Source organism: Oryzias latipes, chromosome 7 (assembly GCF_002234675.1).
Source record: "Oryzias latipes chromosome 7, ASM223467v1".
In the NCBI taxonomy this organism is placed as follows: domain Eukaryota; kingdom Metazoa; phylum Chordata; class Actinopteri; order Beloniformes; family Adrianichthyidae; genus Oryzias; species Oryzias latipes.
In genome coordinates this window covers 12,755,765-12,782,086 of record NC_019865.2, presented here as the reverse complement: position 1 = coordinate 12,782,086, position 26,322 = coordinate 12,755,765, and the positions used below count along the sequence as shown (strand labels likewise).

Sequence of the window (26,322 nt, the reverse complement as noted above, 5' to 3'; positions counted from 1 at the left end):
TTCACAACTGCCTAAAAACTAAACATCTGTCTGTGCAATTTGCACTAAAGGGAGTCTTGCAGTTCTCTGATGTTTGTCGAGGATGCAGCTCTGTGAAATGAAATAAATGGAAGTCCCATGCATTGTGGGAGGTTTTTTTTTCAGAAGCAACGGGTTTTCAATGACATTGTGAAAGTAGATTTAGGTTGGTTTAAGTCACAATTACCAAAGGTAACTGCTTGACCTGTTTGATACTTTTGTCCACAAGATGGCTTGATAAATAAAAGATGCTCTTTTCAAGAACCTTTGTCCTTCAGTGAACTAATTCAATAAAAAAGTGTAAGTGTCATGGGGTTTTATCTAACCAGCAGTGGTTTTCTTGTTTCTTTAGGTTGTTTCAGTCACATTAAGTTTGTTAGGTTTTTTCGGGTTGTTTTTGAACTTCCTTCTCTGTTGTGATCACACAAATTTTCAATTTTTAGCCAACTGAGGGTTTTTTTTATTCCGCAAAGTTTCTTTTGTATATTTCGGAATTAAAACTAAATGCCCAAACATTATGGAGTCCTATACTGTTCATAATTAAATAAATAAATATTTAATTCAATAAATAAATATGAACTCATGCAAATACACAATAAACCATTAAATCTCTCATAAATATATAAAAAGATCATTAAATTGTGAAAAACCTGCACACAGATTTTAAATTATCCATTATATTATTCAATATATTTCATTTAATTATGAACAGTATAGGACTCCATAAAAAATAAGTGAATGCTTTTTTTCTCCGTAGCTGAAAATAAATTCAAATATCAAAGGGTCAAAAAAATTGAAGAACAAATAGAAAAGATCAGTATGGTCTTAAATTATTGGTTATCCGTGATCAAAGCAGGCATTTTATGAAACATTTTCTGGCAATGTTGTTGTGTTAATTTTTTTTTTGCTATTGCAGATCTTTAGTCTTGTCTGACACTTGTCAAATCAAGAAGTCCAGGGAGTCAAGTGACTAAATTGGACATAATGACTTTAGTTGATAGCTGGGAATGTGAGAACAGCTGTCTAACTTAATGTTGGGATGGACATAGAGTGCGGAGGGGCCCTTGAGAGGAGGCTTCCCTTGACCTCTGGAGATCCCCCTTGACCCCATCCACAGAATTACCACACTCCAGTGTGTGGAGTCCCATGGCTCTTAGTGTCTGGATGGAAAACCTGTTGAAGAATTTGAGGTAAAGGTCCTTCTAACCCTAAGCATCTCCAGAATCATAAATCAGAAAGCACATGCAAGACTCTCATATAGCTGCTATACATTGTTTTGTGGCTTTTCGGTACAGCTCATTTGCAGAAAGGTCAATAAAAATCTGTCAGCGTTCTCAAACCATATGTATAATGCTGATTGGAATATTGATACCAAGACTAAAAATATCAAGCTTAAAAGAAGGTTCAATCATTCATTTTATGTAGTTGTTATTCTCAGATGATTAAATTCCAGCACTAGTTGACCCAAATCTGTCAAATGTTTCCCTTTTCCTCTGTGGTTTTTAACACTTTCTGAAAAGCACGACATTTTCTAAACCCTGTTTTGGGTGGAGAATTCTACTCCATGCTGGCACAGCAGATGACTGTAAACAACATCATGTCTTTCTTTGAGATTAACTACTGTCACCAGTGAATAAGCTGCCATCAAGTTGCACACTGGAAGGGCTTCTTCCAAGGACTAACATACCCCCTCCTCATGCCCCTGGGTAGAAGGCCAGCCCTGACTTGCAGCTCTACAACTTGGTTTTTTAAAAGGCATGTGAAGGAGGAGGCAAAAGATTTTGTCATGGTGCCCAGTAGGTTCAGAGCTTGTGGTTGGAGAGCTGGAAAGGCTGCCTTGTCTCTGTGATTAATGGTCGGGAACTCTGAGGCAGAGGAAAGGGAGAGGCAGGATTGTGCAACCTGAATACACAACGGTGCAGAAGTTTTCAGAGAATCTAAAACATGCTTTAATTTGATCAAAGAATCCTTCTTTTTTTTCCTTTTGGGATCAAATCCAGGAACCTTTAATCATAAAACGCCACAGGAAAAAATGCAGTTCTTATCAGCAGGGAAGAGGGTAAACAATTCAGAGGTACACTTTTCCCAAACGAATTTATTAAGTATGTACAATTTATGACACCCCAATTAATCAACAATGATATGAAAAACTTGCTGGATGATTTAGTGTCAAACAGAATTGTAACATAATTCAACTTGGGACAGTTAAAATATTTTACACAAATGCACCTACACAAACAAAACAGTTATTTGCCATTCAAAAAACAGACTAAGTTTCCAACAAGATAGAACTCAAAAAGTTACTCGTATCCTTATTCATGCAATGTAATATTATTGAAGTCCCAAAAATACAGCACAGGCATTTCAAGAAAATGTCTCACATGCTATAAAAATAAGAACAGCAAGTATAGAGACCAACAGTCTTCTGGAGATATGAAAACATATTAGTCCAAAGTAATAAAGATGAAAAATTGTATTTAGCCGTATTGTTTGGTGATGATGAAAGAATAAATCAAGCTTTCCAATGCTGATCAAACATCTTTTGGTGCCTAAAAAGTAAGTGTTTGTGAATGTATGATTGAGCTTTTAATGAGTATTTTAAATGGATGATCATTACTGGGCCTCAGGACCAGCTGGAAACGCCGGGATAATGATGACCACCTACACTCATGGAGGAGAGTTGAGAACCATTTGCAAGAGATGGAAACATGCAGTTTCGATGGGACATGTCTCCAGGGTGAATACAACCAGCCGCGCTGTTGTCGCCAAACAAAGGAGAGACAGTAAACGCGAATGCATGAGGGTCTGAGTTAGAGTTTAGGTTACAGGAAGTGCCTTGTGAAAAATTCTTTCTTTCCTTGTTCTTGTTCTTGTGTCTCATCCTGCGGTTCTGAAACCAAATCTTCACCTGTTGATCGGTGAGCTGCAGTCCAGCAGCCATCTCCAGCCTCCGGCGTCGACAAAGGTAAGGGCTGAAGTGGAACTCCTTCTCTAACTCCAGCAGCTGGGAGTTGGTGAACGCCGTTCTTTCCCTCTTCACTGCCGCTCCTGAACTGCTCGGCTCCACACTGACTAATGATGGAGGAAAGCAAATAAAGGGAAAGTGTTAAAAAGAAGTGCCACACTTCCAATAACCCAACAGACAACCTCTACAAGGAAGCCTTCAGGTGCCAACAGAGGCCTGTGTTAATTCTCAGCTAATCAACCTGAGACTTAGTGGAGCCCTCACCCCTGATTCAGTCAGGCTTGAGACAGTATACAAGACTGGCTGTCTGGTGTGTCATGTGTTCGGGGAAAGTTCCCTCCCAAGGAAGCAGACTGGGGGAAACATCTGACGCCACTACGACTGCCTGACAGGCCGCATTAATCAGAGCCACACAGAGAAGCAGACCTGTCAGATCCCCATCTCGCTTTCTTAAAAGGTACCTGGGGAGCACCACTGAAAATAACCACCATTAGGGATTCAATTTGACATGTATATGAGCAATATCAGGGCCCTGTTGATAAAAACATGACACAGAGGGGTTAATTGACGTTTAATAAGGTCTATAGTGAGTACCTCAGAGAGAAAGCAGATCTCCTAATAAGTCAGAGTCTTTTCTTTTAAAAACTATCTTTTGATATTGGGAATTTTATAAAAAGGATATTGTTGATGTTAAAAGTAAATTAAGAATAACATCTATATTTTTCCCCAAAAATAATGTCAGAACAGCAAGACTGAAATCTTGTGTGATTGTAAGAATGAAGCTGTCATACTTGGAAGTTGATATCTGTGGATCTTGTTGTGAGTTGGGATTATTTGAAAAATAAACATGTTTCACAAAAACAAACCAAGTCTGCAGATGCAAATTTGCAGCTTTTGTGCTGCAAATATCCATGCTTTGACATGGCTTTGCCTACTGGAGATGTAGAGCAAACAGTGCATGACGCTACATTTGTTTAACTGTGCAGCAAAAATGAAACTTGGTCACAGACTGTGAGTAAACAGGTATCATCTGCAGCCAGCTTTATTTTCATATAATGCATTGTTCTTGTCCAAAACAACAAGTTGAGAAACCTAAGTTAGGCCTAGTTCATGCACTCCATTTGTATTTTAAATAAACATAAAGCTCAGGTTTACCAGATGCTTTGGAGTAAGTTGTCCGAAGGGTCATCCAGGGAAAAATGACCCCTGAGTGCCAAATGGCGAGGACCCTCTTACTGTCCAGTTTACCCTTGGCATGGCAGTGAACCCCAGGCTCCTGCAGGCACTCAGACTGTCCATGTGGGTTCAACCTGGAACTGACAGGTGCGAGGGAAGTCATTTTTTGTTGCTCCCAATGTTGCCCTCTTCCTCCTCCTCCTCCTCCTCCTCTTTCCCTGGGTCCCGCGCTTAGTTTTGGCAGTTGTCCAGAGCTCGTTGCAAATCTGTTGCCATGCAACTGCAGCGGGAGGGCAGCAGGCTGTTGGGGGTCCATGAACCCAGCAATCAAACTGTCTCAAATAAAACAAGGAGTCCCTCTACAGTAGTAAAGACGTCACTTTTCTCAGTCTAATATGAGATCACAATTAACCTGAGCGAATAAAGACACGTAAGACAGATGACTTGAAGTAAACCATGTGGATCAATTGAATAATATTTACCAGAAGGGTGCCGTAGTCACGTGTGCTCCTCCGCCAATGGCCGAGCTCCGCAGTTGCAGGCAACTTGGGACGCCAGAAGAAGCTCCTGCCATATTTCTTCAGACATTTCTACGAGCACGCTGCCTTTCTCTGTCTGGGGATTTAAAGAGAAACCATTAAACGAAATGTGAATAGATGCCGAGAAGTGTGTGACCAGAGTGGGGGAGACACAGAGAAGGGACCAGTAGTCAGTGTTTGCGCGTGGGGGGGAGGGGGGGTGCAAGACAGACAAAGATCACACGTGTGATGAGAAGCTGATTCCTTGTTAAATCTGTTTAATCTTTTGACAAGAACTGAAAGACGCACCGCCTGCAGCCGCGCGCCCTAAACTCTTTGGTGGTAGGTTCTTCGTCCAAAAACAACTCCAAGAGTTCCATCTGCGTCAAATTCGTCTCTGTCCTCCGACTGCGCACGGATCGTGATTTTGCAACACATTTTAAAGTGATTAAAAACAAATTTCGCCCTGCACCGTTTTTAGTGGACACGGATGAGAACAAATTGGGTAGCGTTTTTCATATTGCTGGATGCTCACTCTCCAATAACGTGTACTTTAGCTCTCCGAACGGAACCTGCGAGTTTATTTAAGATAACGAGATTTTCAAAAGCAAACTTATTTGATCATAATAAATCGGCGGGCTTTCCTTTAGTGCCAACCATATGGTTAGAATCGTCGTAGGGGAAGTGGAGCTTAGGATTCAATGGGAGTGGTCAAACAAAGGCTTGACAGTCATTGCTACACAAAGACAAAGGAGGGCAATCATTACAGATTTTTTTCCTATAGGATGACCTGCATTAGTCAGACAGTACAGAATCGTTTGGCAGCTTTTGGACATTTTCTTTGTGGCCGAACCTCACTTGCAGCGTGGCTGAATGGACAAAAGGAGCGCTTGTTTGCAGCTCCAATGCTGAGCGCACAACACACCACCAGGGACTTGGGAGGAGAAAAAACAGCTTTGCTTTGGAAAAGCAATATATTTAAATAAAACATGGAATTTTCAACTTAATTTTGAAGAAGTCCATAATAAATATTTGGGGGAGAGAAATTATTTTACAAAGGGCTCCATCAACTCTGGCCTAAATGAGTTAAACCGTGGAAGGAAAAAAAACTCATAAAGTTGTTTAATTTCAAGAAAGCATAAATTTATGCAAAATGCGCAAATAAGTATAACAATAAATCTCAAACTTTTATTTTTGTAAGTGCACTTTTTTCCAAAATAATTTTTGTATTTTCTGGGCTAGTATCAATCTTGGTTGCAGTATACGCTTCAGAAATCGGTTCCTTTTGGTGTTTTGCTGCAACAAAGCTGTCTAGAAACCCTCTTTAGATGTCTCACAGGTGATGGATTATGCACTCAGGGTTCCTTTTCCGTTTCAGCCCCCCTCTACAAACCATCTCCGAGGTTTTGCCTGAACCCTGGGGGGGGGGGGTACATCGTCATGTCACTGCAGTTTTCTTTAAATGCATTACTTTTATATCTATGCAGCCATTTGAAACCCTCACAGTTTGTTTCATGGAACACACGTCTTCTTTCAAGTGGTTAGTAAATGGACTTTTATTATACTGGTTAAACGACTTTAATTGGTGGTGTAAACGTTTTTATTTTAATTTTTTTAAACGGATCGACTACATGTTTCTGCTATATGTTCAGCAAAATGTGAAGTTACAGCACCCCGTCTAATTTTCATTGTCGTTGGGAATAATAATGGAAGCTCTGAGGGGGCAATGGCTGAAATTGTGGGAAAGTTATTAAATTAATTTTTGTTTTCCTTCCCTCACACTCTTGAACACACTCTCTGAATCGGAGATAGAACATATGATATACTAGCTCAGCAAGACCATAATTTAGCTCCTACGCGCCTCCACCACAATTCTCCGTGAACTCTGTTTGAACCGTCTCTGTAGCAATACATCATTTTTCTTTCTCACACAAAAGCGCGCCGGTCGCTCTGGGTGTCAACCCTTTTACAATTCCTCCTTACCTTCTGCGCTCTCTCGTCTGCTGACACAAACAGCAGAGGAAATTGTCGATAAACCTTTATTTTTCACGCAAATAATCAAGAGAGAGGGTGCTATAGGGAATGGGGAAGTATCTGGGGAAATGTGGTGAAAACAACACGCTTTGGTTTTATTTTCCTCTTCCATAAAGTATACATTACGCCGTTCAAACATGATTGTTTTTTAGAGCTCAGGGATAGATAGCACGGATCAGTTAATGCATGTCCAGGGGAAAGAGATGCGCAAATCAGAGGAGGCTGGGAGCTGTGGAGGAGATGTTAATGGGCAGAGGATGCTGTCGGTTAAAACGGTGCATACAAATGACGCTGTCTTGGTGGGGCAAGAGGAAGATTTATAGTCCCGTTGCCCTATGTTGCTGTAAACAATGTGGAGTAAAATGAAGGCACCGGAGTTTGCAGACTGCTCTTCATAAGTAAAGAGAAGACGCACATTTTCAATTTTCCAAACAGGTTTCGACTTTTGGGGAACCATGCGCAGTATTAATTTGGGCCTGCATGCAGCAGCGCGCGTAGATTCTGGCCTGTCTGTTGAAGAGGACGTTCAACCGTTAATCCTGAGGCTTTTGAAGGTGACGCATTGTTTGAAAAAAATAAGCTTTGGAGATATAGTAAATTATGGTCAATTGTCAGATGCATTGGTGTAATTTGAAACACTCCAATTGGTTACATGAAAACAGTATCAAAGTGTTGCCTCAACTAATAATGATGCATTACCACGTGACGGCAGTGATGTTGCAGAGAGTTCGACATTGAGCCTGCACAGTTTAAGTTTGGTGGATAATAATAAAACGTACCAAACTTAGTTCTTAGTTCACCAAACTGTAACAGTGCCGTTTCGTGCTTAATAATAAAACAGACCAAACTTGTTTTTATGCATCAAACTGTAACAGCGCCGTTTAGTGCGTAATAATAAAACATTACTTATGCTTGAATTGTAAAATAAACTCTCTTTGAATGAGGCATGTTTCACTTTGCTTAAGACAATCTTATGTTACATTTATGAACTGAATTTATATAATCACAACCTTTTATGATACATCAGTGAAGAACAATATGGGATTATTTTGGACAGTTATTTTAACCAAAAAAAACGGGTGTTTTTAAAAAGCGTCACTATTTTGTTGGAAAGTTTGTAAACGTGGATTATAGTTCCATTTTTGCAACACAGACTTCTTCTTTTCATAAAATGACCTGAAATGTGTGCACCTAAGCAATGCTTTGTGATGCGTGGAAAGTAAAAGTGCAAGAATCATATCGTGGTTTCTCATTTCAGCAGATAACCATCCGGCATGTTTAGCGCTATTTTATTAAGACTGAGATGAGGACGGGGTGACCTGAACTATGAATCACATTCTTTGTGTGCATAATTGTGTGCAAAAAGTCTGAAAAATAATTTTGAGACTGCTGCATGCAGCAGAGAGGCAACAAGTCTCCATACCGAGGGAATCATCCTCCGACTGTAAATCAGATTGTTTCGCCCATACATAATCGGAGATCTATAGTCTCGGGATTTCATATTGAGAACACCTCTGCTGATGAAAAGTGAATAACATAACCATAAGTCAGGTTCTAATGAGTGCCCTGTCTTCTGCAGACACTCTCCACCAAGCAAAGTGTCTGCAGTTTCTCCGATTTTACAAATAAATATTTCTCTTCTCTGATAAGTAAAGTTCTGCCTTCAAATTAAGGTTTAGGCGTTGATTCTCAAGATGCAGATAGTAAATTTTTCCATCATCTTATATTTGTAGTGAGCTTTAATAAATGGAACTGTGGCGCACACGCCGAAGAACTGGAGTCGGGGTTTCTTCTTTGCGTGGACGGACAGGAAGGAGATTTACAGGTTTATGACACCATTGGTCCACGTGAGGCATAACTCCCCATCCCTGGAAAATAGCAGCGTGACCCCTGTTTCAACTCCCAACCTTTATGCAAGTGCGATGACCAATTCTGAAACACTTTTACGCACAACATCGCGGTAAAACCAACGCTTTCATTAGAGTGGACAAATATGCAGCTGCTTAACCTGGTTTGCAGACACTGGTAATTCTGGTATATGACATTCACAACTGATGAAATCTAATTGGTTCTTGTGTGAAACATTTCTTAGGTTATTTGAGTCAGGTTTTTCTTCTTTTTTACTTTTTCCGGGAGATGGGCTTCACCTCAGGTGCTCCATAAATCACAGTGGATCCTGCAGCTGCAGTGTGGGCTCAAAACTCTGACTCAAGAGTTTGAAAGCAAGAGAAAAAAGCCATTGCAGGAATGTAGGCACATAAGTTGAACGCACAAAAATGCCCTCCTGCCATCTGTCCTTCAAAATAAAATGGATATATCAGATTTTTTTCCATGATTCGTCCATCATGTAAAGCCTCAAAGTGTACCCTCCTAAAGGAAAAAAATAGCACATCTTATTCTTAAATTAGATATGTTATACTCATAATGTATAAAAAGCTACTGTTTAAATAGAAAAAAGTGGAAACACTTTGCTGACTTTTGACAAAATCTGATTTGTGTCTGAAAAAAGTGCACTTTTATCTACAGCACGCTGTTAAATATTACATTCCTGTTACTATCACCCATTAAAGAAGCAATAACAACAACAATCATTAAACCAAAAGTTGAAAAAAAAGAGTCAAACTTCTATCTAATAACTGTTTCTGTACTCAAACGTCACATTTCAAAAGCTGCAACAACAGTTTTGCTGCTCTGTAACTTGAGCTTTACTCTGCATAGCAGTGACAGGAGTTTGGCTTTCACTGTCAGCTGCTTATCTTCGAAAGCTTGCATGGTCCATCATCGCCAAAAGAAGAAATGTGGAAGTCGAGGAATGTAAGTGAGTAAACAAACTAAAAGCTGCAAAAAAACTGAAACTTTTTTCAATATTATGCGGATTAACGGGAATGGTTTAAATTAAAACTAAATTGCAAAATATGCGCAGGCCACCTATCTACATACCATTTGCATAAGTCTTATGAAATGTGTTATTGAAAAGTGAGCAAAAAAAAAAGGTTATGCTGTTGTCCAGCGAACCACTAAAACAAAGTGCCCCATTTCTGTCAAAAAACAGCTATAATTGGCAGCTGAAGGTAATCTGGGACCAGTTAGTCTCCTAAATAGAGTCACATGATCTGACAAAGTGCAACTATTTTTACCATGCCATTTTAGTAGACCTCGGGAACTGCAACCAATCACTGAGACAAGAAGGGCTTTTATTTTGTTTCTAATTTTGGACCAAAAAATAATGAATAATTAATATAGGAAAATATAGACTAACTTGACCGGAGTAAAAGTTGGCGCAAGTGTCCTGAAAAAAGAAAAAAGTTTGGAAATCCCTCTGATGCAGATCAGGTCAACTCGAAGACAGTGAATGTTTGAGAGTCCTGCTGAGGAGGGCTGTCTGAGAGTTTAACTCTTGTCTGATGGCACCCTGTTAAACAAAAGGAGCAACACATTGAGTGATGCCCCACCACAGGCCCCACTGTTGGAGAAATGGAGAAAAATCCACAAAGAAAGCAGAGGCCAAGGGGGACCAGCGAGGGCGCACACAGAAGGTACACGAATAGAGAGTGAGTCAGGTCACAGGGTTGGAGAGGTCGGCCATCCAGACTGAAATGAACCTAATGGGACAGAAAATGTGTCCTCGAGGTGAACTCGGCCTTCTCCCATTTCGCCCCCAAACTTCAATGAACTACCTTTTCAGCTGCGCGACATGGAGGCGACAGTCCCTAGAAAGGGGGCTAAAGGGATGCTGCGACTGTGGCGAGCACATTAATTTTTCCAATCTGTCCAGCAACATAAAGGCTTCTGGATTCATTTTTCAGCCCCGTCTAACCACCATTATGGTGTCTTTCCAAAGCTGCGTCCCAAGAGCAGGTTTCAAAGTGAAGCGTCCAGCTAAAACGGTTCTCTAAAGTCCAGTTTCAAGCGGACATTTAAAGAGAATGAGAAAGGAATTAGCTTGGTGCACAATATTTGATAACATCAGAACTGACCGTCATCCAGGTCGTCTTCCAGAATCTAATACAAAGGTCTGTGCTGAAAGATTGATGATGGAAAATACCTCTCTTCTTTGTGTTCCTTTGCCTCCCACTAAGCGAGGCATTTTATTCGTCCTATTCATGTCACACTTTCAATAATCTATCAAATTCTTGCGCGTCTTTGAGTTGAAGTCATGTTTCAACTCCATCTGTCCAAAAAAAAAAGGTGTGAAGACAGGGATAAAAAATAAGACATTTCTGTTCAAGCTTTGTCTTTTTGTTTCAGTCCTACAGGGTTACAGAAGATAGCAGTCCTGTTGTGTTTTGGTCCTCCTGCCCAAAGAAAGGCGCACTACAGATTGCTGCTGGAGAGGTTTTTTTTCAGCTTTCTACATTCTCTTGAGCTGCTGCGTACCATGGAGGCAAACTGCACACTGGGGAGTCAGCAAGCATTCGGGCGAAGTGTTTATACAACCTCAAGTCAGAGACTGAGCACACATGAAAGCACCAGTATACTCCTCCTCATGGCCATGACGCTGTTGCAACGCCTGTGAACAAATTTAACTACATTACTGTCCTCACTGTGATAGTTAACGAACACCACATGATGCATTACATAGACTTTATTATTCATTTCTTTTTTTCCCTTTTTTTTCCTTTTTTTTTTGTGGTCACATTTAGAAAAACCCAGTCTTGTTGCGGTGTGAAAAATAGAAAAAGCAGGGCACCTCTGCTGTATTACCAATTAAATGAGTGCATTTTTAACATTCTATAAAACCTAAGAAATTACACTTTCTAATTTAATCTCGTGCATCTTTGAATCTTTGATCTGAAGTAATATCCGAGGCAGTGCAAAAGGGGAACTGGAGGGCCTCGATGTTTCATGCACTTCAGGTTGCTGTGATGCTCCGTGCTGGCGACCTTTTCCGTCAGATTTCAGGGATGACTTCAGAGCTTTATGAGCGAGTCGTTCACACACAAATTCTCTTTTACACAGATGTTGTCAGGACAAATTCCCATTTTTAAGGACGAGTTTGAAAAAAAAGAAAAAAATATGGGACTAATAATTGCGCTAATCTGAAAACATCACTTAAAAACGTTTAATATACCCATCTGTACAGTTTTACAAAAAGCCTCCAAGTTATCTTTCCTCAAATAAACTCCGACAAAACGTGTTTAAAACTAGTAGACACTCACTGTTTTATTGACCAATATGATTAGCACAAATACACTAAAGTCCGTTTATTGCATTTCACAATAATCCGCTTTTGACGGTCTAAACACAACATCAACACCACGAAAAACTAAACTGAAGACCAAAACCTGTATCTGAAATACACGAGGTAATTCACACATTTTTACCTTATCCTAAACAGACAAGTTCAAGATCAATGGTGTGTTCCAGCTTTTTTTTAATACCAAAAATAACTATCATTATAGTGTATCCTTCCAGTGTTGCGTGAAATAAATAGATTGTGCATTTTACATTGGGCAGCAGGGCAAAACAATGGCCCACAATAACAATTTGATAAAATGTCTTTTTTTTTTTTTTACTGTTTTTCCACCTTCATTCAAAACGTTTTTAATAAAAAAAACATCATAATTGAACTTCAAATAAATTAAACCCTGTGTCACGTAAAAATAATTCATCGGTATTCGCAGTAATCCATGCCATATAACATGCATTTTATATAACTTTGGACTTAAAGGAAACCGCACAAGATAGCTACGAAAACAAAATGTAGAATTGTCCTATAAATAAGCAGTTCTTTGTCTACCCTCGATCTTGCTTTTATAACCTGGTAATATCCTCGCCATGCTGTGCTCCACTGAGTTCGTCGGGCCCACTGTTAGTGGCCGAGGCAGCGGCCACTCCGCCGGCTGCTGAGCTTGTGTTGGACCCGGAGGAGGACGACCTCACTTTGGTGTTCGGGAGCCTGTGGTCCTTTTTCCATTTCATCCTGCGGTTCTGAAACCAGATTTTAATCTGTCGCTCGGAGAGCACCAGGGTGTGCGCAATCTCGATGCGCCTCCGCCGTGTTAAATATCGGTTATAGTGGAATTCCTTCTCCAATTCTAAGACTTGCTGGCGGGTATATGCTGTCCTAGACCGCTTTGGCTCCGTCCCATTGTAACCGGAGTTCACTGGAGAAAGGAGAAGTGGAGAGAAAGGGAAACAGAGAAAGGAGGAAAGGAGGGGTAAACAAGAATGGCCTCAACTGAAATATGGCTGGAAAGATTTATTGGACATGAATGTTTAGCTCTTTTGAGAAATGTAAAAAGGAAGTGAAAGAACTTTTGTGCGTAACGAGAGGATACTAACATCCAACTATGATCTAAATTATTAATGCAAGATTACAAAGCTCAATTATTCTCCTTTTTTTATTCGTCCCCCCCCCCCTCTCACTGCCGCGCAATACATAACAGCAGAAGCCACATGGTGATACGGCTGCCCTGAGTATACCTCGGCTATAAAATTTATGGTGGGTGTAATTACCAATGCCGAGTCGTAAATCCGCCTCAATTGTGCCATTTCAAAGGCTTCCCTGCTATCGGAGCAGGGGCTGGCAACGAGATGGGAGTCAGAGCGACTGATAAAGGGAGGGAAAGGAAGACAGGAGCACGAGGAGTGCAGGGAACATAAACACACAAGTTGCCTACCAGTGCTGACGTGAATTTTCTTCATCCATGGGTACACCACCGGCTGCTTGGAGGATGCTGTGCTGTTTGGATGCTCCGGGGTAGCTTGGTTGCAGGCGGAGGCAGCGGCCGGTGGGGTGGCAGGGGACATGGACAACTGTGGCGTTTCACATGAGGCAGGTTGCCCTTTTCCTGCCAGCAGGTGCGCAGAATGGGGTATTCCATGTCCCCTTGGCGTGTCAGGCTCGGGGATGCTTGCACAGTTATACTGGCGCTCCTGGTAGCTCGCCCGCGGAGGATATAACTCCTGGTGGTGATGCTGGTAGCCAGTGTCCCTCGCGCGGCTGTAATATTCTGGACTATCGGGAATGTAGTTATTTTGCGAATATTCCTCGCATGGAGGAAATTTCGGATCAATGTAGTTAGACTCCATCAAATACGAGCTCATGATCATTAATTTCTGGAGTGGAAAATAATTTTTCTAGCTTTGTCGTTTTTCTGCTTCATAAAGCCCTCCTACTTGCGAGCAGCCCTGTAAAGTTACTTTAACCACGTGACCCAATGGCCCAATAGCAGAGAAAGAGGTAGTTCCCGGATAAGGAACCAGAGGTATTTAGCATACCTACAGTCGCCATTGTGGGCAAAAATCTCTGTCTCTCTCCCTCTCTCCCTCTCTCTCCTCCTGTGTTTCTCCTTTTCCCCCATCACCCCCTCTCTTTTCCTCCCTTTCTCTGGTTGTGTTACCACAGCAATTGATCTTGGGGACAAACTAGTTGCTGCTGACCAAGGAAAAAAATATAAAACAGGCAAAATCTACCAGTTCCAATTATTCAAAGGGACAATGGCTTGACAAGGATAGGGCACCGCCAAAGAGAACCAATCGTTGTGTTAGTGTGAAGGCCAGAGAGGTTGTTTTAATATATGAAGCCACTCCTTTAGCAGCACCTTAGCTAATGTGAAAAGGATAAGGGCTCATTAATACACATGTGCAAATATGTGGATTTGCATAGTTAATGTGTTCTCCCATAACCCTTCAAGCCCCATTGTTTAAAACTGGAGATAAAAAATACAAAAATGTTTTCTTTGTTATGTTGAATTAAAGTGGACAGGATGACATAAAAAAATCCACAATTATGTAAAATTGTTACCTGTTTCAGGTGCTTTCACTTTCAGTTTTATATTTTGCATGTTGCAATAATAATTAGTGCAGAAAATAACAAATATCTGACTGATTTAAAGTAAATGTCATATACTTATGCAGCGCTTTACTATTTTTGTAGAAGGCCCAAAGCTCTTTACAGTCACACACACACTGATGACAGCTGCTGCCAAACACCGGTACCAACCTATAACCACCAGGAGCAATGTGGGGTGCAGTGTCTTGCTAAAGGACACTTGGATATACAGGTAAGGTGAACCTGCTATGTTCCAATCAGAGGTCAACTGCTATACCTCTGTGTTACGGCTGTTCCAGTGGAAAGTAGACATATTCACAGTGTTTCACTTGCTGAAGCCAGTTTGTTTACAATATAAACAATCTAACCAAGATTTTTGTGGTTTGCTTGAAGAAAAAAGCAGAACCAAAATTCTTTCAATTGAATTTCATTAATCTTTGTTCATCTAAAGCACAAACCATTAAGAGAAACAATCAAAATGAAAAGTTGCAGTGAGGACACTCATCCACTGTGCAGCCAATAACGCCATTAAAATTAGTCAGAACCATGACCTGCTGACTCACTGCAAACATTAGTATCAAAGTTTTTGTAGTTTCAGGCCTGAAACTACAAAAAAGGCCTTGGACTTTAAAGACTTATTCTCATAAAAACAAAGAAAAAAAAAACAGGTCTTAGTGATTAAAGGGCTCTGTCTCTTTCAGCACAGCTAAATCCACTTTTGTAAGCTTTAGAGGAAACAAGCATCTATCTGGGTAAAGATTGCTGTATACAGTCAACAGGAGACACTGAATAGCAACTGCAAGCCAAATTCTCTGAAAGGAAATGCAGAGGAAGATTTGTAAACAAGCCATCAATACTCTGAGTACACAAAAAGAACTTGTTTCTGCACACGTGTGTTTACATCATCCTTTGAAATGTGTTTCAAACATGGCCTCCACACATGAGAAAAAAATGTTAACATTCAAATAAGCAGCTGTTGGCTAGCCTGTCTTCTTTAATTCAATTTAAGTCAATTGAATTTTGTATATATAGTCCAATATTACAACAGTAGTCTCAATGGGCTTTATATCGTTAATTGTATAATAAATGTAAAAATCATAAATAGCACGAATTCATAGAATTCAAAAGATAATGGCTAAACTAAACTAAACAGACTAAGCTAAACTGGGGATCCCCCTTAGAACCTCATTCTCAGTAAGAAAAAAACTCCTAAAAACAGAGGGAAAGAGGAAACCTCTGGAAACCATTGTAAACTCATTTTGTCTGGATATAGAAACTTGTCACATAAGTTTGACCCCCTTATCAGACATAGAGGGGACAGCCAAATTCATGGACACAGAGACCAACAGGCAAAATTATTATTATTATTATTATTATTATTATCATTATTATTATTTCCTTATTATTAATATTATTGTTGTTGTTGTTGTTATTTAAGAGGCAATAAGGCACTTAGCTCAATATTTTGGTCTACAGCACACTGCAGCCGAAGTGTTTATTCTCACAGCTATAATTACATAACAAGGTTAAAAACACACTGTGCAACTGCATATCATATTTCTGGCTGCACTTGTTTGTAAAGAATGCAGCACGACATTTCTATTATCCCTGGCGAGGATGTTAGAGGCGTTTTATAGAGCAATAAAAGCCGTAAATCAGTCACTTTTAAACGACCCCTGGTTCCTAACGTGTTTTACAGGCTCTGACACAGTAGTAGCCGCGAACCGCACACATTTCTTTAGCCTCTCTGGCCTACAAACACAATCCAAGGGGTTATCTGCAATGTGAAAGCGTTTGCAGGGGAAAGAGATAGCACTGCTGGTGCCTGGGTGTGAGCTGCACGCATCGTTACTGATGCTTGTATGCAGAGGAAGGAGGGGACGAAGGAAAACAGCTAGAGGCGAGTGAGGAGGGGCTGATGAAGAACAATCAGAGCCATCCTTTGTTGGCGTGGTATTTCAGTTCCCCATGTATTCCTGTAGAGACGTATTTGCGAATGCTTGTACTCCACACAAATTCGGTTCTACAGGGTACATATAGGCAACTAAAGATCTGGATTTGACTCTGAAAGGTGATCCTTCATGCAAAAATCACAAGATTCGCGTTTAAACCCAAACTGATAGTTTTTAAAATATATTTGTTTATGTTATGAGGCAGAAGTAGGCTGAAAGCTTGCATATTTTTTTCTTTATACATATGCAAACACAGAGGGAAGAGGGTGTCTTTTCTCTACATTCACCCTCTGCCTTTGAGGTATCTTCTGTATGAATATTCAGCTACAAACACGGCGGATACAAAAGGGATGCGTGACAGCGCAGATGAAAAATAAGTTTCTTTTGTTCCCAAGCATTTCTCCTGACTGCCATTACCATACTGACCGCGCCGTAACCTTTTTTCCTGCCACTCTGGAAGCTAATGAGAAAAGCCTCGGATGAAAAATGTAATATCGGACATGCAACCTGTTTGGAAGTTATTAAAGCCAGCAAACATGCTCAGATTGTGAATCGATGGAATTGATAAGAGTAGAGATGCACAGGGGTCCTCAAAAACATCTTTATCCATGTATTTCTCTGCCCACATTCTGTATATCAGCTTGATGGATTTGTTTTATTGAGTTTGGACGAACCAACACCGTGGTGAAAAAGCTTCTAAACAAAGAAAACCAACTAATAAGCAAAACATGGAATAGGTGAAAAAACAAAAATTGCCATCTCTTTGGTTTTTGTGTTCTGATCTATATACATGCAGTTTGTTGTGCTCAGTCGTTGTGATAGCTCTGCATGCACATCACATACTCCCCTTTCGCCCCATGCGCTCTGGCGAACGCATTTTAATATTAGTTAGACAGCCTGACCCGCGTTTCACCCCTCGCGTTTGACTGGTTCCAATAGTTCACTGCCAAGGATTATTGATGGAGAGACAGCAATGAATTCTTTTCCCCACAAATGGCTTTCAGATCGTGCACCTAGTTCAATAACTAGTTATAATGTAGAAGTACAAAAAATGAGAGCCGCAGGCGGACTAATTCGATTTTTCATTTGCACCCGCGCCCCACCCCCCACCCGAAAAAAAAAACAGCTGTTTGAGGGTGTTCACACATGTAAACAAAATAAATCGGTTCCAAACATCTTTATAGGATTCGTTTCCCCCCTTTTTTGGTAACTTTTGGTCGGACTCTTGATGTGCGCGCAGAAGGAGCAGCAATATTCCGCCCCCTGATAAAAATGGTAACGATGCGCTTTTAATCAAACCCTTTAACCTAATAGCCTTTTCGCGTTTACCCTCCCCAGGTGTAATAAAGCTGGATGGTCCAGTTAAAATAAAAAATAAAAAAAGTTTTTAATGAAGTGTGCAGACAGACTGGAGACTCGTAGGGTTTGAATGCTCTCTGGAAGCTGCAGTTAGGGGAGCAGAGGTTTTAAAAACTGCATTCGCCACATAAACCACTGACTGTGTTTTAGTGCAGAGCTGTGGGGGGGCTCTGAGCTGATAAATACAACTAACCTGGACCACAAGAAGGTTTTAATTACTTTTCTGTTAACGACTGCGCAGACGTTTCAAGCAGCATGACAGTCTGGTTTTATAAGATCTTTTTTTTTCTTCACAAATTATGCAAATTGTACAAACATCATGAATTCTCACAGACATCTGCTTCACTTAAGATAAATAAATTCACCATTCAGCTTCAAATATAATCAGAAAAATGCAGAATGAGAAGTGTAACTTAATATAGATGAATCCAAGGCCGCGTTCAATTCAACAGAAAAAAAGGAAATAGATGTTTTGACTAGGACTGATTTAAAAAAAAGTTTATTATAAGTGAAAACATCTGCATTCAAGTAATTAATCTTGAATTTATTTACTATTTACTATATTTAAATCTTTTGCATGTAGATAATTAAATTATAAAATTACTCTGGAATAATTTTGTAGCGAAATTGCTTGAGGTGCATTAAATTGAGTTTTTGTTCGGTGTAAAATTGCTCTAATAACCTATCAATTTAGATCAAATGAATTTAAAGTTAACCATAAAAGGAAATATTATTGTTGGGGGTATTGTAAACCCTTTTTACGCCAATGGTAAAAAATAAAAAAGAGAATAAAAGATAGCCTTCTGAGTGGAAGGTATGATTTTAAAATTATTATTTCTGCCACCAGCAATAATGGGAAGTTCGGGAGGCGCGCGGCTGTTGCAGAACTTAAATGCGCAGCAGTCATTTGGGTCAATTAAATCAAGTAAAATGACTTTTCCATTTTTTAACCTAAATATAAACAAGACCAAAAGAAAAGTCAGAATTTCTTAGCTTTTCAGTAAACTGACGATAGGACCTATTTAATTCCCGCGTTATAAAGAAATGAGTTCTATTTGTGTTCAGATAAAAATGCCCTGAAACTGAATGTGTTTGGACCCAAACAAAGGGGAACTATGTGTTCACCCGGAAATGACCCTTGCGGACTGAATGATTAGGGTGTCAGCTTCTCAGGTCAGAGAAAGGAACAGAAAAAGAACGAAGAACGTGGCAGTGAAAACGGAAGTTTACACTGTTTCATTTTTAGGCCGAAACCGCAGCGTCCCTGTCTAACCGTGATTACTGGGTGAATTGAATTGTGAATTAAACTTGGAATAAAGGTCACGGCATTTATGAATCTGATAACAGTAGAGGAAATTTTTAAACCCACGCAGGTATTTATTGTTTACGCAAAGCAATATTTTTCTTCCTATCCTGCAGGAAAAGCAGTCTAACGACCATAGACAAATATTTGCATCTAAAATGACGAAGACATATTTAAAAACGGGAAAAACAAACATTTTGCAGGTCTGAAAATCAGAAGAGGCTGTGACAAGAACACGTTGCCGACCCGCACATGGAGCGCGTCACACAGTGCCCCCTATTGAAAGTAGTTATTTGATCATCACACCTTACAAAAGCACTGCACACACAGAACTATCAACAAGCCAATAAACAGATAACTTTAGAGCAGATTTACTTTACCAATAACCATTACATTTGCTGTAAATGGAACATCTCGCTTGATTGGCTGCTTATCACAATCAGAAAATGAATGTCTACAACAACATCCCCTGGTCTGCTGAGCTAAAGCTCATACAGGAAAAAAGATCTAATATTACACTTTTTAACTCCCCACCTTGATTAGAACTGTTCTACGAACTGTTTGCTAATTAAAAAATCAGAGCAGAGAAAAAAAAATACGAAGGTTCAAAGCTCAATCCGTTTCAGCCTAAAACTGATCAATCCACCAGCAACTAATTGTTTAATAAGGGGACTAGGTTAAGCGTGCGGAGTGTGTGTGTGTGTGGGGGGGGGGGGCACTTTTCGTTCACACAAACAAACAGGATGCACATTTGTTTGTTCATGGCAACAAGCGTTAAATTAGGACCGTTTTTGCGCACAGATTTTTCCTCTAAATCAGGTTGAAAAGGAGCTTGCGCAATTGTACTAAAATGTTAACATCCATGTAAATGTCCTGGGGGAGTCCACTTAATAATCACGGTATTTCTATTGCAGTAAATATAAATTCACTGGTTGAGAGATTAATTTAAAGTAAACATATTATTTACGTTCGGCCTGCTTGAAATTTCAAAAACTTTACTTGCAACACAAATAGGAAAAGAAATTAAATATTTCATCAAACTGGGACTGCACCAGTGCGCGTGTGTGTGGGTTTGTCTTGTAAGTGTGTGTTGGGGACACAATAAGGTGGGAGAGGGTGGGGTGGATGGTGACTCAGGGTGCCAGATGATTTTTGATTGTTGTTACCCCCTTTACCGTTTTCTTACATCATCGTTCCTTCGTAAGTATTTTCCCGCTGACAGGACTAAGGCAAACTGTTGAATATAAACGCACCTTTGCAGGATTCCACTTTTTTTCCGCTTTAAAAAATGCTTAAAGATTTTTTTTTTCCTATTTCTTCTTATATTAAAATGTGATAAATAGCCAGAAGATAACATTAAACAACAACCAGAACATTAAATATAATCCACATTTGTCGTTTCCATAACATGCAGCTGTTCGTCAAACAAGTGTTTACAAATTAAATAAAGATCAAATTAACAGCAGAAAATAGTCTTACGTTCATAGACGCGTCTATTATGTACCATGCTTACATGAACCAAAATATGATTTTTTTTTTCCAATTTAGCAAACGGAGGCCAGAGTTAAAGTTAAAATCAACTTACAGCAGCAGCTCGCATGCAGGTCTCTGTACCGCTTTACTCCACAGCCCGCTGAAAGGTACTGCAGCCTCGCTACCACAAAGCCCTTTCTTCCTCCGATGAGGGGAAGCCAGCAGCTGCGATTCCGGACAGTTAAGATTATATATGATGTGTATATATCGAAGGTTTGTCAGCTCTTCCAGGCCATAAAACCCACTTAAATGACACCACGTGCTCCCCATGCACCATTCACAGGCCCTGCTTGGGGCAATTGGCATATGTAACCTTGTAAACTTTAAAATACCCATAAAAGAAAGACGCACAAAAAGGGACTGAAAACATCCTCCACATGTAGGTCAGGCCTAGCAGAGCGCAAAGAAAGTGGACGCGGTGCTGACCGCTTCACATAACCATCAAGGAAGCTCAGTAGGAAGCTATCAGTTTGAGAGGTGAGTCTTTTTTCTTTTCCTTAAGTAGTGCTAGAGAGAAGAATTACCTCATAACCTTGGGCTATTCTGCTGCATATGTACTTCTGGAAAAGTTACTGTTGAATTGAGACACCCAGCAAATTCTTTTATGCCCGTTTGACAGCACCGCTCTAGATACAGAGGATTACAGTTAGGCCATATAACTTAGTGTCCATATGGCCTTTACAGTGACCAAGCGTGAGTCTGTACACACAGGAAACCAACGTTTTGCGTCCATGTGTGTTGTTATTACAGGATTGTGGGTCCCTTCCTTCCCTGGCAAAACAGGAAGCGCAGTGTGCCTGCGGAGTAATGGAAAAAGGGGCAATAAAGTTTTATGGGGGGGCTTTAAACTTCTCAGCGCGTTTGTCTGCCACTGAAATTCTGGGTGCTCAGAGACTAACAAACAGACAAAATCAGAAGTATTCTGTGTTTTTTTAAGACCAAGAAGAAGGATAATACTACTGTTTTATGTAATTCCAACTTCATGACATGAGTGTGTAAACAAGGGGAACAGACGTGGGCACACTGACACTGAAATGTCCTCATTTTGAATAACTTTATTAATGACAGTCAACAAACAGGCTATCTTTCAGTGATTTTTGAGGCCTTGTGTTTAGCAGGCACCGTCAGGAGAGAAACGACTTCATTGCACGTTACAATATTTTAACATACAGTCAATACAGTTTACAGAATGATTCACTTCCACGAGGAATGACAGACACAGACGGAGAATCCACTTACAGGCACACTGGTCAGTCCACACACATTCCACAACATCCAAGCATGATAAAATAACAGGATCTTAACCCTTTCAGGACAGCACGACTTTCTTTTTCCTTTATTTGATTCACTGAACTCTAAACATAAACTGGCAGAGTTGGAAATGACTTCATTCCTCGCACAGTGACCTCTTATCTTAACCATAAGCGGATTATTAATATTGTGCATCTTGTGAGTGCAGTGCAGAGCCAAGCCTCTCGGGGACGAGCTCCCCTCAACCTCCTGTTCCTTACACGCAGTAAAGTGGGGTTATCATCGCATGGGCAGCAAATTAATTTAGAAATGTAAACCGATTGATCAAAGTGAATGATATTCAATACATTAGGTCCCAAACTGCAGCAAGTGACACATAATTGGTGATGAAGCACACAGAGCGGTGTCATGATGTCATTGCTCCTTGCGGTTCATCTGAAGGTCAGGCGGCACTCCTGCGCTCCGCGTGCGCTCTGCAGAGTGGGGTGCTGCGTGCGTGCTCCCCGCGAGCATCTCTACTCCTTCACTTTGAGCTTTGAGTCCTTCTTCCACTTCATCCGTCTGTTCTGGAACCAGATTTTGATCTGCCTCTCGTTTAGACACAGAGTGTGGGCGATCTCTATGCGCCTGCGGCGGCTCAGGTACCGGTTGAAGTGAAACTCTTTCTCCAGTTCGAGAGTCTGGTACCGGGTGTAACTGGTCCTGGACCGCTTACCCTCCGATTCTGAAGTAGCATTAAAAGGAGTTAGCTTTCAGCTACATTACAGAGTTTAGACAAAAAGTCCAAAAATAAAAAAGTAGGTTGAACATGCATAAACCTCACGACGAAAAATATAAAATGTGTGGTCTACCTTTTCAGTCCATATTTACTGAAAACTTTTTTTAACATGATATTAACTCCCAATTTAGTCCCTCAAATATTTCATTTTATTGTATTGTATTTTTAGGCTTTTGGAAACGTAAGTTTACAAAAAGAATTGTGATGTCACGCAAAAATAATTTAGCCATAATGACGTCTTAGTATATTTTAGCTACATAAGAAAATGGGAAACTGTATAGAAAGTTTATTTGTGCATCCCAGTGAGGAAGAGGGGAAAAAAGAAACAAATGGGTTTTAATTTTACAAAGTAATAGAGGCATCTTCAATTGAGATCAAAAGGCTTGTGTTTACCACAAGAAAGTAATTTAATCATCTTTTGTTTGCGTGTTACAGAGTTTTTTTATTACTATTAATTTATCTAATTATTACGTTGTTCCAAATGTGGTCAATGCTCCACTTTGTAGCATAAAAAATAGCCCTTGGGTTTAAGACGTGAAAGTGGTTGCCTATTCAAATCTTTTAGAGGTGAAAAGTTCATCAGTGGGTCAGGGCATCGCTGTTTTGCAGAGTTCAATTTGAGGCTAAAGCCTCATACACCGTTCTGATGTAAAAAATAAAAAAACTGAAATCTTCAAAAAAAAAAGGTTAAAATTAAATAAACCAAAAAGTGCAACATGAGAATTTTGTTTTTGACATACTTTCCCCACAATTCCGTTCTTTTATCCAATTATACCACAGTAAATCACACCGCAGATCACCTCGTCACCGTAACAGAGCAGGTTTACGAGCAATGGATGCCTTTGTCATAAAATTTATGACCTCTAGTTTTTATTATTTCCTTCTTTAGGCCTATAAAACTCGAGAGGGACACTAGAATGAGCAAAGAGAAGTGGTGTTTCGTTAAGAGTGAATAAGGGGAAGCATTTTAGTCGCACTATTAGGAATGAGACAAACTTTACCGTGGCTCATGTGCAGTTTTGTCATCCATGGATAAATCTGCGGCCGCTGCTCACTTTCCTGAAGCTGGTTCAAACTTGTGTTTCGTTTCACTGACTGCGTGTTATCCGCGTTTCTGTCACTCTCTTGGTTCTTGCTGCCGCTGGATTTTGCGGTCCTGTCCGGGTTTCCAACTGCCCCTAGTCCCAGCAGCGTTCGGTCGCCGTAGTTTAGCCCGCTTGCGTCCACGGAAGAGCTACTGGAGACCATGGTTATCTGTGTTCCTGACAGCAAAGGAGTATCCGTTTGGCCACGCAGGCTGGCTCTCATCTCATCCCGTTGCACAGAGGTCGTGGGGACGGGACAGGAGTAAATTCCGTTAACATTTACGCCCTCATACTGGCTGGACCTGTGCCCAGATAGATCGAAGCTATACATTTTGTTGAGAGAAGTTGTCTCGCTTGTTTGCCCTAGACCAGAGGCGTCAACACGTGAGCTCATTTTCAACCACCAGCGACACTTTCTTTTCAAACTACATAGGCTGCGGGATGTGGGTTGCGGTTATTTCCCTAATTTTGTAGGTCATTGCTTTTCTTTGTGGCGCCTTGTGGAAAATTCACAGCTGTCGGACCAACAAAATATATATATATAATCCCGGATTTATAGGTGGAGTGAGCTTTGTTATCTTTTTTTTTTTTTTTTGCATTCTTGATCCGGCTTGCGCTGCCCAAATATGGAGTATTTGTATGTGATCACGTGCACGTGTTGGCCAGTCATAAATTGGCTTGATGCTCAATGGGGATATTGATGAATAGGAGAAACGTGTCCGGTAAACTTTGAGCTGTTAGTTGTTAGGGGCCAGGCAGGGTTCTTTGGCGCAAATAGGGCAGGACAGTTAGACAAGAGCGTCATCTGCTGTCTGGAATGGAGCAGGACGGGCACAGCCCTGCGTTACTGACGCACCTTCTACAACAACAATAATAATAATAATAATAATAATAATAATAATAATAATAATAATAATAATAATAATAATAATAATAAAAGTTATAACCAGTAGTTGTAGTATTTGACTATGTATTAAGTGGGAACTCTTGGAATTGTCTAATGTTACAAAGTGTAAAAAACCTCCCCAACTTAAATCAAATAAATCGTATTTTTAGACTTATTTTATTTATTTATCCACCAAAACATTGAACATTGTTGCTCCAAAATTGTCAAAAATATTAAGAAGTTGCGTTGCCATTACGCGCAGAATTTACGCATGTATCACAAAATTATTTGTGAAATCTGCGCTCTCGCGCGCAATTCAGCGAAAAACACATGACAAGAAGGGAAGTTTGACAAAGATTTTATTTCATGATACACAACTATGACAAAACACAAATGTATAACTCTCAAACAAAAGTGAAGAATTGCAAGTGTACAAATGTTTCTCACAATAAAAGCTTAGGTGTCAATTATTATTAGTTTTATTTTAAAAAAAGGGAGGTGATAGGCGCTATTTTCATTTACGCAACGCCTAACAAATCGGGTAAGTGTGCGGATAGGTGGTGACTTACACATTACAATGTTGCATTTCTTATATACAGGCATTTCAGTTGTGATTGTGTGAGGACTGGACACGATCCGTGCAACTTCATTGTTTTCAAAACAGGGCACTTCTCTTCGGAGATTCAAGTACTGGTCAACACTCAAAAAGTGTCCGCCTGCTCTTTTCCTTAATGCCGTGGAATGTGCATGTACTATAATGAGCTAAGTTAAGCCAACACTATATTTAGTGAGGTGATCAAAGAGTTCACAGTGATGAATGTGGTGTGGGAGGTAAATACACAGATTTCCAGGGACGGAAACTGAAAACAGAACACTATGGTAGGAATGAGAAACTGCAATAATAATAATATTAATAATAATAAGAACTATACACATATATATAGATATATAAAAGCTCAATGTTCCAAATGTCACAAGGACAAAACTGTAGATTATTTGGATATGTGGCTCCACACTCATGTGGTCAACAAGAGATAAAGAGCAGCGGGGAAGCCATCATGCAGTGAAGTCGCACTCAAGTCCATACATTTTTAGGTAGTTTTTTTAGGTAGTTATGTTGGATTGAAACGGTCAGTGGGTGATTCCCCGCTTTTCCATTTATTGTGAACTATTCTTTCTTCTTGTCATCCTCCTTCCCTTCTTCCGTTGCGCCACTGCGCTCGTTCTCCTGCGAGGCTCCTGTCTGTTCACTTCCAGTCACCGTGGAGGTCAGGTTGCTCTCCTTCTTCCATTTCATGCGGCGGTTCTGAAACCAGATTTTGATCTGCCGCTCCGTTAAGCAAAGCGCGTTGGCGATCTCGATGCGTCTGCGCCTGGTCAGGTAGCGGTTGAAGTGGAACTCCTTCTCCAGCTCTAGTGTTTGGTAACGAGAGTATATTTGACGTCCTCTGCGCCTGTCTGTCCCGTAGCCCACTCCTGCTGAAATACAAAGTAAAGGTACTCATTGAGTCGCGCCTCACAGGACACCTCTGCCTGCGGTCTATTATTCCACTTTGAAGTGGCTGGTCACATTGTTAAATCTGGAAGTGCAATAAAATTATTTGACCTGTCTGACAAAAGCACATAATCTCTAAGGACATCTTGGCTTTAATATGCAAAGGTATCCTAACACACTGTTTGTCTGTCT

At 40.3% G+C, this 26,322-nt stretch overlaps 4 protein-coding genes and 1 long non-coding RNA gene across 9 annotated transcripts in view; 1 reads left to right on the top strand and 4 right to left on the bottom strand.

Annotated features, from left to right (window-relative positions):
• Positions 1 to 2,093: 2,093 nt before the first annotated feature.
• Positions 2,094 to 20,770, bottom strand: LOC101174186 (homeobox protein Hox-A5). 2 transcript variants are annotated; one of them, XM_011477114.2, is made up of 4 exons: positions 20,688 to 20,770; positions 4,642 to 4,774; positions 4,139 to 4,299; positions 2,094 to 3,090 (listed from the first exon to the last, which is right to left on the bottom strand). In XM_011477114.2, the coding sequence occupies exons 2-4, from the start codon at positions 4,731 to 4,733 to the stop codon at positions 2,642 to 2,644; spliced, it is 702 nt and encodes a 233-aa protein (XP_011475416.1). In that variant the 5' UTR covers positions 4,734 to 4,774; positions 20,688 to 20,770; the 3' UTR covers positions 2,094 to 2,641. The 2 variants fall into 2 exon arrangements, with proteins under 2 accessions (XP_011475416.1, XP_020560331.1); XM_020704672.2 differs by lacking the exons at positions 4,642 to 4,774; positions 20,688 to 20,770 and having other exon boundaries at positions 4,139 to 4,616.
• On the bottom strand, positions 12,301 to 13,780 carry hoxc4 (homeobox C4). Its single transcript, NM_001104878.2, is given in 2 exon segments — positions 12,301 to 12,818; positions 13,335 to 13,780. Coding segments are annotated over 2 exon segments (786 nt in total). The 5' UTR covers positions 13,768 to 13,780; the 3' UTR covers positions 12,301 to 12,465.
• A 180-nt stretch (positions 20,771 to 20,950) lies between the features above and the next one.
• The window catches only part of LOC105354371, a 14,299-nt gene continuing 8,927 nt past the window's right edge, over positions 20,951 to 26,322 (top strand). For all 3 annotated transcript variants that reach the window (XR_909009.3, XR_002290537.2, XR_002290536.2), the window contains exon 1: positions 20,951 to 21,112. This is a non-coding gene — a long non-coding RNA (uncharacterized LOC105354371). The remainder of the gene's footprint in view (positions 21,113 to 26,322) is intronic.
• LOC101174425 (homeobox protein Hox-C5a) lies at positions 21,671 to 24,308 on the bottom strand. The gene is made up of 2 exons (XM_004070714.4): positions 23,666 to 24,308; positions 21,671 to 22,610 (listed from the first exon to the last, which is right to left on the bottom strand). The coding sequence occupies exons 1-2, from the start codon at positions 24,141 to 24,143 to the stop codon at positions 22,402 to 22,404; spliced, it is 687 nt and encodes a 228-aa protein (XP_004070762.1). The 5' UTR covers positions 24,144 to 24,308; the 3' UTR covers positions 21,671 to 22,401.
• hoxc6 (homeobox C6) overlaps positions 24,978 to 26,322 on the bottom strand; it is a 2,699-nt gene continuing 1,354 nt past the window's right edge. Inside the window, exon 2 of one of the 2 annotated variants that reach the window (XM_004070467.4) lies at positions 24,978 to 26,111. In XM_004070467.4, coding sequence (XP_004070515.1) covers positions 25,804 to 26,111 — 308 coding nt within the window. In that variant the 3' untranslated portion in view covers positions 24,978 to 25,803. Of the gene's footprint in view, positions 26,115 to 26,322 lie in introns of both variants that reach the window. The other variant, XM_011477116.3, reaches the window with a different exon arrangement.